This window comes from Condylura cristata, unplaced genomic scaffold (genome assembly GCF_000260355.1).
Source record: "Condylura cristata isolate star-nosed mole 26May11 unplaced genomic scaffold, ConCri1.0 scaffold00005, whole genome shotgun sequence".
Lineage (NCBI taxonomy): Eukaryota > Metazoa > Chordata > Mammalia > Eulipotyphla > Talpidae > Condylura > Condylura cristata.
Window position 1 is genome coordinate 39271456 of NW_004567106.1, and position 11217 is coordinate 39282672.

Consider the following 11217-nt stretch of genomic DNA (forward strand, 5'->3'; position numbering starts at 1 on the left):
CTTTGAAACATTCTAAGAAAACATAATTATATTTTGTTATCCGTTTTTTCCATTTTTGACATTGATTTCTATTAGAATTCTTGAAGAGTTTCCTGAGACATGTGAAGTTTCAAGTATCCTCATATAAAAATAAAATTAAATTTTAGAAAAAATAAACAGCTCAAATTACAGTGAAAAATTATCTATAAGAATGTCTCAAGCAAACAATAATAAGCATGTAGCACTATCCAATGGAATGTCCATTTCATACAATGTAATACATCTTAGTATGAAACAACTCTTTGATGTCAGCTGTATAACTCAAGCCACACCACAGAGAACATCCATAGTCATCAAAGGGGCATTTCTCACATTACCCACTACCACTAAATAGTTATCTTCAGTATTGCCCAGTAAAGCTGATATATCATTAGTGAAAACAGTACTATATTTGAATGTCAACAATTTTAGTAAATTACCCAATTCTGGATATTTGGATTTAAATATGTAGCTCTGGTTCTTTATAACATAAATTATGTGTATATATATTTTACATACATATATTATATATATGGATTAAATGAATGTATACATTTATTTTACAGGTGAAGGTGATACCACACCTACAATAGTCAATCTAGACCGTAAGTAATATTCTAAAATATATATGTTGCTTTGTTTGCTTCCCTATGTTGGAAATGATACCCTTATTTACTTCATAGAAGAATATTTTATCATAATACTAACATCCATCATAAAAAAGTTACTCTATTTTAAAAAATTTTCAATGTGCCCAGAGGCACCTGTGTACTAGATATCAAAATTCAGTACTCTATCAGAAATTCTGTAAGATTTATTTGACTTTGAAAAGGGCATTTATACTTACTTTTTATTTGGACACAATGTATGTAATGGATCACCATTACCCTTTAAATCAGTAAGCTAAAGTCATAAAGCATAAACCCAGAAGTTTATAAAGTTAAGCACATTCTCCTTGCTCTAGCTGTGAAGCTCTTTGCATGCGCTGCAGTTTATGAGGCAAAAGATGACAGAACCTGAGAGGTTCAGTTAATCCGCAGTTTCAGAAAATCTGTTGGGAGCTGCTTATTTTTGATTTTCACATATTTCTTGGGCTGAATGAAGCTATTCAAGTGTTTTGATTTAAGAGACCACCTGTTGTGTCCCAAGCTGAGGAAGCAAATGGAAAACTGCTCTAGATCATGGACAGGAATATAAAGGATAAAGCAATGAAGACTGAGGAGGTTCAGGAAAAAGTTTACTCCAAAGAATTATGCATTATGTCATTTGGACATAGTGACTGGGACATAATAATTACATCACTTGGATAACATTTCAATATATATAATGCTAGTATTGTTTCAAAATAGCTCTTCATTCTTACTGTACACACAAGTTCAGAAGTAATAAACTAGATACAGGCTTAGTTCACCCAGGCTTTTGATTGCCACTGAAATATAAAAACCACCATTCTAGTAACATCATTTCACTTTATGTTGAAATTGATGAGGGAATACAATTAATGTTAAACCTGAAAAGCATGTCCAAAGTGTTCTGTGGCCAAAGCCACTACCATTCTCCTGGAAATGCCATCAACCTAATGTTTACTTGGTTACCTGTCCATTTAGATGAGGATGTAAACATTCTCAGTTTAATGGGGCACTCTACTAGAATTTACTCTCCCCCTCAAATGTTCTTCTGCCAAATTGTAGTTATCACTGACTATTTCAAAATGTTATGTTTATTCTTTTTAGATCCTGTAATATCTTGTGCCAAAACAAAACAATTGCGGGTTGTAAATGGGATTCCAACACAAACTAACGTAGGATGGATGGTTAGTTTGAAGTACAGGTAATTATTAATAGAAAGAAATTATGCAATTTGGATTATTTGCAAACATCATATTCCTGACAGGATGGCTACGCATGATCATTAAAAATGTCTTCTCCACATGAACAGCCATATAAGAGGGGACTGAATACTGTTTGCTAAAATGCAAATCCTGGATTTTATCATTCCTGCCCCTTGAATAGTGCCTTCTTAAATGTTCACAAAGGTAACATATATGTTGTCATTGTCCTTGATAGGAAGTGACATTTCAGTCCTATTTAAGCAAAAGAAAATTACTTACACATTTTTATCACTATAGCAGTTTTAATATATACATCATTACTATCCCACTCTAGAATATTATGACTTTATTTTCTAACATGTCTATCTATATAACAGACATTTTGTATTTGTTTTTAATTTCTCACTTATTTCATTACAATTCTAATGAAAATGGCAATAACTTTAATTCAAGAAAATTTCATCATAAAACAGGTGAACAAACTATTGATAGTAGCATAGTCTTGTTTTTGTAATATTCAGCATGGATAAAACATTCTTGACTTATCTATTTCTCAGTGCTCTGAATTAATGACATATTCTGTGTAAATTACACAAAACAATAAAAAATTAATCTCAGTAAATATGTTGTAATAGTTCCACTGCAAATTCTCACTATTTGTTTCTTTATCTCTAGCCTCTTAGAGTAGTGGGAAAAAAGTATAAATTTTATACAATTTTATACAATTAAATCATAGTGCTATTAGAATAAAATTGAGACAACTTAAACTTAAAGAACAAGCAGAGAGCACATATTCTTTGGCACTGTGACTTTAGATAACAAAATAGGTGATAATCCAAAATTGTCTTTCAGTATGTTCTTTTCTCAAGGAACACTCATAAAATTTATATTTATGTTGATGATTGTGGTGTAGCTGATCTAGGTATATAGCACTGATACAGATTTGTGAAGCTAAGAAGGCAAAGCTAGTTGCGTAGTATGAAGCTTTCATGGAGACTATAAAAATGTGGGGAGGGGTTAACTTTATACAGAAAATACTCCAAGTGCACATGTCGAAGTACACGGTGACTCTTTGCAGTTATCATTACTCTGGGCAGAAAAGAGGCATATGCTTTTGAATTTTCTATTGCAAATAGGAGAATGGTGTAAGTATATGCTTTTGGGAGTCTCCATCCTTCAAGAAGAAGTGAAATTGTTTTTGATCATTCAGAATTATATAGACTTCTAGAAAAAAATTCCCTTTAATTCTAAGTTCTTTGTACTAAGTTCTTAGTAACAACAGCTGCTTAATTACTCATCCAGAGCACATATTGAAAGAAATAGGAATTTAGACTCACTATATACTCTTATCCTCCTGTGTGGTACAGGCCATAAATAACTGTGGTCTCAGGCTGGGAATCTTCTTCTGTTATTCTATGAAGCACTGAACATCTGTATTCTTTGGAAATGAAATTACGAAAGGTTGTACTTTTACCATTTCCCTGCCAAAAAAATAATAGATTTACAGATTTTGGATATCATCAAATAAGTGCTCTAGTATGTATGATCCTCTACAAGTGTTCTATAATATACTATATTAATTTTTCTTTGGAAAAATTGTTTTAATTATATAAATGGAATATTGTATTTCTGGTTTTAAGCTGAAGTTTAACATCAGAATTAAATAAAGGTAATGAAAGAAAGATGGTTTTCAGGGTTTGAATAAAAACTCAAATCTGTCTTTTGCATAATTCACAGTGAGTTTTAATTAGGAATACATTGCTTTTGTTGTTTTGTGTTTACTTATCTTCTATTTGAGACATATACCTTCTGTCACAGGGATAGATATATGCATGTGTGAACACGTGTATTGGGAATGTATTTTGATGTGTAGTGAACGGGTTCCTTATATAAAATTAAATTTATTTCATAAAATTCTAATCACATTATGAAAAAAAAAAGCATTAATGTTGCAATCAGCAAATACCATCCTTCAGAGGGTATTCAAGTTGGGCTAATTTCTACATTTTCCTCTCAGATGTTTTTATTTTTAAAAAATGCACTCATAGATTTTGCATTAATTGGCAAGCACCCTTTGTGCACAGATGTTACTTGTTTCTCTTCCCCCTTTCTCATAGAAATAAACATATCTGCGGAGGATCGTTGATAAAAGAAAGTTGGATTCTTACTGCAAGACAATGTTTCCCTTCTCGGTAAAGTGTTTCTGAAATTAGCATTTTGTTTTTCCCATTTAAAAATATATATAATCTGACAATTAACCTAAGAAAATATTTAAGAGAGAGTTTGTGAGCTTACTTCCTGATTCTCATCATGATCATTTTGATGTTGTTAGTAGAAAGTGTCAACCTTCATTAATAAACCAAACATATGCACAACTAAAATAGAAAAATTTTCTATAAAAATCATAATTCATGCCATATGTTTTACCTGAGCACTTTTCACAAGTGACTTAGTCTTTAGGAGCATAATCAATTTTTTAAAAAAATAGTCATTTAGAATTTCAGCAATTGTGAGGGGTTCTTACTACTTACATATTCTTGTAGTATTCAGAAAATCTCATAACAGGACCCTCCCTGGTGGCGCAGTGTGTTAAAGGACAGCATTATGAAGCTATCAAAGTCACTGCAGCACAAGTTCAATCCCCGGCCAGGGAGGTGACCCACATGGCGCAGCAGACTTATCCTGTCTCATCTGCTGCTTCTCTCAGCAGTGTACTTTATCATTCTGCCTATTCTACTCCCTACTCTGTCTCTGGTGAATTCTCTCACCCCCCACATCTCTGGCCTGTACCCCAGTTCTGTATGTATAGATAAACCTTTAAAAAAAAATCTCATATAAATGCATTCCTTTTTTTCATATATTTTTTTTATAAATATCTTTTTTTTATTCATACAGAACTGGGGTACAGTCCAGAGATGTGGAGGGTGAGAGGATTCACCAGGGACAGAGTGGGGAGCAGAACAGGCAGATCGATGAAGTACACTGCTGAGGGGAGCAGTGGGCGGGTCAGGAGAGGTCTGCCACGCCATGTGGATCTCCTCCGGGGCAGGCGGGGATCGAACTCATGTGGAAGTGGCTTAAGGTTCTTAGTGCAGTGCTTTAACCCGCTGTGCCACCAGGGAGGGACCTTTCATATATTTTTAATTGACATAACTAACACTGGTTTCCAACACTTGCCTCTTACGTTATTTTACCACACAACACTCACTATCAAGGCACTCATTGTTCTCCACTATAATCTTTGTAACACTTTAAACCAAAATTTAAATTTAGGTCACAAAGCCACCTTTACACACTAAAATAACATGATTTTGAATAATATTATACAATCTAAAGTTATATTTTTCTTTTAAATTTTTACCTAGAAACAAAGATTTGAAAGATTATGAAGCTTGGCTTGGAATACATGATGTCCATGGAAGAGGAGATGAGAAACGCAAACAAGTTCTAAATGTTTCCCAGCTGGTATATGGACCCGAAGGATCAGATCTGGTTTTACTGAAGCTTGCTAAGTTAGTTCCTTAAGAAGGTTTTGCATTTTTATCCTAGATTAAAACTGTTGAACAATTACTTTCTTTCTGATATACATACATTCATTAAAATACATGTCATATATCATGTATGTGTATACATTTCAAAAATGAAGTTGTATCAACAGTATTTTAAAACCAAAGTTTAGTGACCAGTTATTTCATAAATTTAACAGATAAAATAATGATTAATATAAGCCATCCATGGTCATTTATTCATAAATATTAGGATATAAGTGATCATTTCTTGGCTTCTTACTCAAAATTTCTGCATTATATGTTAGACATTTCCTCTTTTTCTTTATGAAACTAGATTAGATAGAAATATTATAATTAAACGTTAACATTCAATTTAATGTGTTAATTTTGTTTTGAATCTATATATTTTCTCTTTTAGACCTGCTGTCCTTGATGATTTTGTTAGTACAATTGATTTACCTAATTATGGATGCACAATTCCTGAAAAAACCACTTGCAGTGTTTATGGCTGGGGCTACACTGGATGTAAGCTATTTTTAAATAGCATATTTTATATAAAAAAATTCTGTACTTGTGTTAATTAATTGTAAATATTTTGCTCATTAATTGTAAATATTTTGCGCCATTCTAGTGATCAACTTTGATGGCCTATTACGAGTAGCACATCTCTATATAATGGGGAATGAAAAATGCAGCCAGTATCATCAAGGGAAAGTGACTCTGAATGAATCTGAAATATGTGCTGGGGCTGAAAATATTGTGTCTGGACCATGTGAGGTAAAAAGGAAGTTTTTAAATAATTAATACGTGTTGGACATCGTAGTTTCTTATGTTTGTTCTTTCTTTAATTCTGTTTCTCACAAATCAAAAACCAAGCATACCAACCTGAATTAGGAAAGAAAACTTTATTTTAGCTTTATACATTTCTTTCTACAATACACTAGGATAACCTATCTTTTATAAGCAGAAAATTATGATGACACTCGTTTCTTCCAAAATAAATTCATTAACAAATACAACCAGAATGCTAATGGAAACTATCCAAACTAATTTCTAATATGTAGCTTGATACACTGTCTTGCATTTTTATAATATTTTCCTAACTTATCTTTCCAAATGGACTCTATTAGTAATATTATTAAAACATAACACATCTAGGTATAAACACTTAAATGTGTTTTTGGTTAAGCCTGTGTATGCGTTTGTGTGTGTCTTAAATTCTGGTTTAGAAAATCAAAAGGTCAAAGTTTGTGGCTTCAAGAGTTTGGATATTTTCATTTGTTAGACAACTGTTCTTTCAAGTTGGCAGTGATCCTATCCCTATTTTACATAGACAAGCTGTTAAACTGTTCTCTTAGTTGTATTTTGAATATAAGAGTCATGGTCGGCAATCCTGAAAGCTGTGTATACTATGTATTGCACTATGTGTAGCACAGAATGGAGTGAGTTCAGTAGTATCGATATATCTTTTGACATGTAGGAAACTGCCTTAAGTATGGAGCATAAATATATTTTGAAGTGCTTGTGTTAAATATATATATATATTATATATATATATTATATATATATATAAAATGTTTCTTTGAGTTTTTTAAATGAGATAACATTGGTTTACATTAAAGAAAATGTTTACTTTTCTCTAAAAGTAAACATGTTTAAAGAGTTTTAGATCTGCTTCAAAATGATATGATGAGATATAGATTATGTGTTTGTAACTATTTTCAATTTTGGTGTTTATCCAGTAAATTAGCATGTTGTGTTTATTTAACAAGTTAAAATGTACTAAGATATCTATCTGTTTATCTATCTATCTCAGTAAAAGTCCTCTAAGGACAATTTTTTAAATGCTTTTAAAGCAGGAAGATTAACAATTTATAACATGTATACACATAATCAGCACATGTGTGAAGCCAAAATTGACAGGCTTGAAAAGATAAACAGATAGCTTTACATGAATACTTAGCAATTCTAATACCCTAATGTCAATAATGGATAAAAAGTAACTCAAAGAACAGAGATCTTATGTAGCATACTAAAAACACCTTGACATGCCAGACATTCAGAAAATTTACCACATTTTCTCAAGTGTGTACAGGACATTTTCCAGGATAGGTCAAATGTTAGATAACAATTCAACTGTCAATATATAAAATATAGGCATCAATTAATAAAAGTAACTTTTCTTACCATAATGGAAGTTAGAAGTCAATTACAAAAATACAACTATTGACAATTTAAGTGACATTAAACAACAGATTCTTAACCAATGGATCAATGAAACCATTACACATGAAATTAGAAAATATTCAGAGATGAATAAAAATGAAAACATAACTTACCAAAATTTATGGGAAGTGATTAAAAAAATCAAGGTTATTGGTGAATTTATACCTTTAAAATCTTAACAAACAAAGATCTTAAAAGAAGTGATCAAATCTACAACCTACCCTACAACTTAACGAGCTAGAAATATAAGAACTAAATAAAGTCGAGTAAGGAAGGGGATGGTAAAGGTTGGAGAATAGTAGTGAAATAAGGAGTAGAAAAAAATAAAAAATAAACTTAATGAAATCAAAATTTGGTTCATTGAAATAAACAGTAACATTGGTAAATATTTAACTAGATGGACTAAGAAGACAAAAAAGAGAACACTTCACATACTAAAGTTAGAAATAAAAGTGGGGACATTACATGATTCTACAGAAATAAAGTAATTTTTTCAAAGATTTCTTTGAATATTGTACAACAACAGATTGCTTAAGTGTTAAAACTTAACCAATTAACATTTGGTAGGTTTTCCATACACATGCTGTTTACTGGAAGATATAAATTGTACTGTGGACTCGAGGACAAGTAGGAATCACATAAATATCTAAGCCACTACAAAATCGTTGAAACATACATCAAGATGGAGGTAGTAGAAGGAGCTGTCATTACATTGGATGTATAGTAGATTTACTTATCCTGAAGATGTTTTCTCTGAGAAAAGAGTGAACGAAATTATAAATAAAGACATGGAACAAATTGAGAAGCAAAGATGGATAAACTAAGAGAAAGAGGGAATGAAAAACAGGTGAAAGCAGATCTAAGGAAATGAGGAAAAGCAAGAAAAAGTCATGGCAACTTGTAACTAAGTGGTAAGAAGCCCCCTACATTGGTTTCCTCCTTAGAACTGTAACACAGATACTGGAACAGTCTCATGTTACTTTCCTGACACCACTGTAAGGGACACTGCAGACCAGTATATTCATCTGAGACGCTCTTCAGTAAACTGACGAATTATCAATAGAGTCATCATGAAAAGGAAAAGAGGGCAAAACTAATGATCATTATCACTAACCCTGAAAAGAAAAGGTATCAAAAGAAGCTTTCTGTGATTGTTTCCCAAGATCAAGATTTTGAAGTGTCAAGATTTTGAGCTACACTCAACCTTATAGACTATTTAAGGAAATTACACACTTATCCCATCCCTATTGTCATTACCAAAAATTCTTTGAAAACTACTCTTCTAGTTGAAGAACTACAGTTCCTGTGTATGTCTTTAGTTTCTTAACTGTAACACTGAAATATTTGTTATCACATGCTTGCTATTTTTAACGTTTATTGACAGAACTTCTCAAGAATTCATTTATCCTCCAAAATGATTGTTTATATAACTGATATTTGAAATGAGACAACTGAACCACTGAAATATTGCCTCTTAAAAACAAATCTCCAAGTAGCATCATATTTAGGGAGTTTCCCAAAGTAAATTACTTTGAAGAGTTCATATCAGTAATCACTAGTGCATTAATTTAAAAGTAATATTTTAAAAGTACACTTTATATGGGGTCTCTTAGAATAAACTATTTTTTTCCTTACTGTTTAACATTTTACTTCCCCTTGTGCCAGAACAGAATGTTGATAAGTCTCTTTTTCCCACCTGTATGACAGAAATAAACTTTGCATTAATTTAGTTTTCTCTCATTATATCACTATTGTTGGAAAATTGAGATAATACTAAGGACTCTTCTTTTCAAGAATGCTAAAAACCAGTCATTTCAATCTAAGGAGGCTATGTGGCACAAGAAAGTGATGTAGCACAGTTGTAAGGATGTCATATATTGTATATGACAATATGTGTCAATCTTTTTATGTTTTTGTATATCTGAAAATATGCTCACAAGTCAGCCTATCAATGTATTAATTTTTACCTATATATTGGCGATCTATAGTTGATAATTCCAACAGAGTTACTCCATAAGAAATAACATGAAATCATAGGCTATCTGCCAGTAACAGCAAGTATAAAATATAAGTAGGGTTATGTTAACTACTAATACCAGTAGTATTTGTAGGAACACTCCTTTATGCCTGGAAAAGGAATTCTGTAATAGTACATAGAAAAATTTTATCAACTTGCAGGTTTTTGCCTAACTTGTTAAGATCATTCTGGGGGACAGGATTGAGAGAACAAAATAAAAATCTTTAGAAATAAGAGAAAATAAGTGTAGTCAAATAACTAAAATTGTATGACTACAAGTGTATTTCTTTTGTACTTATATTCTTCTACACTTCCCAAATTTTCCATATTGGACATATTTTGAAAACATATTTTGGAAGAAAGCAAAAGTAAATATAAGATCAACTTTATTAAAAAGGTACCAGTGGTTATCTGTTAGACTTCATTCAATGTAAATGTTTTCAGTATGTATTTTGGGGGACATAAAAAAGACATTTTTAATAATTAATATGCAAGGTAGAATATTTTGTTTGAACTTTAATACTTAGCAAGTCTTACATGAATAATTCAATAGAAGTCTACCCTGTGTTACAGTACATCAATTTTATGTCTTCATATTTCTATTGTATTAATTTTCATTTTTGAAATATATTTACTTTTGAGATAAATATCTATTTAGGAAATGTTAGTAAATCATTATTTTATTATTATTTCTAAAATAATATTGTGCTGTTTCTACTGTTGCATGTCTTCTTTCTAGGGGGATTATGGTGGCCCACTTATTTGTGAACAACATAAAATGAGAATGGTTCTTGGTGTCATTGTTCCTGGTCGTGGATGTGCTATCCCAAATCGTCCTGGTATTTTTGTCCGAGTAGCATATTATGCCAAATGGATACACAAAATTATATTAACATATAAGGTACAACAGTCATAACTGATGATGTGTGTCTGAAGCTTTCATCAGTACAACTCTCTTTTACAAGATTTCTGAGAATATGGAATTAAAATGTCACTTAAAATCACCCTAAGACAACTACTTGAGTGTCATGTTTGTTAAAGATACTCATTGATATGTGTGAGTATTTTCTGTTGTTTTGTTTGTCAGTGTTATTTTGTAAATGTTGAAGTGAATTAAGGTACATGCAAGTATAGAAACATATCTCCTGAAGATACTTGAATGGTTTAAAAAAATGCAAAAGTGTAATTGCTGGATGATAAAAGACTTAATGGAAAACATCAACTAATCTCTATGCTGCTTTCCCAGGTTAATTTCCTAATAATTAATAAATCATAGGTTAAACATTTTAACCTCACAAAAAAATTATACCTTTGTTCTTAAATTGTTACTCCATATTAAATTATATTAACTTTCATGTGTCATACTTTATATTTAATTCTATTCTACTAACCATGTATATTGTAATAATGGTATACATACTTTTTACAGAAGCATGTAACCATATATCCATGCCTGGGTATACATGTCCATGCACTAGAGTTCAAATTGTGTAATATCTAATATTAGTAACCCCTAGTATTTTAAATAGTATGTACCTTTAATTTTCCCTAGAGAAAAGATAGAAATTTCTGAGGACAGGAGAAACATTACAGAAAGATTCAAGATATAAGTGACT

The 11217-nt window shown here is 31.3% G+C and overlaps 1 protein-coding gene across 3 annotated transcripts in view; it reads left to right on the forward strand.

Annotated features, from left to right (window-relative positions):
* The window catches only part of HGF (hepatocyte growth factor (hepapoietin A; scatter factor)), a 60029-nt gene extending 49106 nt beyond the window's left edge, over positions 1–10923 (forward strand). For all 3 annotated transcript variants that reach the window (XM_012721095.1, XM_004676890.2, XM_004676891.2), the window contains 7 exons: positions 585–623; positions 1752–1848; positions 3967–4041; positions 5215–5361; positions 5777–5883; positions 5990–6135; positions 10341–10923. In XM_012721095.1, the coding sequence (XP_012576549.1) occupies positions 585–623; positions 1752–1848; positions 3967–4041; positions 5215–5361; positions 5777–5883; positions 5990–6135; positions 10341–10517 (788 nt within the window). In that variant the 3' untranslated portion in view covers positions 10518–10923. The remainder of the gene's footprint in view (positions 1–584; positions 624–1751; positions 1849–3966; positions 4042–5214; positions 5362–5776; positions 5884–5989; positions 6136–10340) is intronic.
* Positions 10924–11217: the final 294 nt, after the last annotated feature.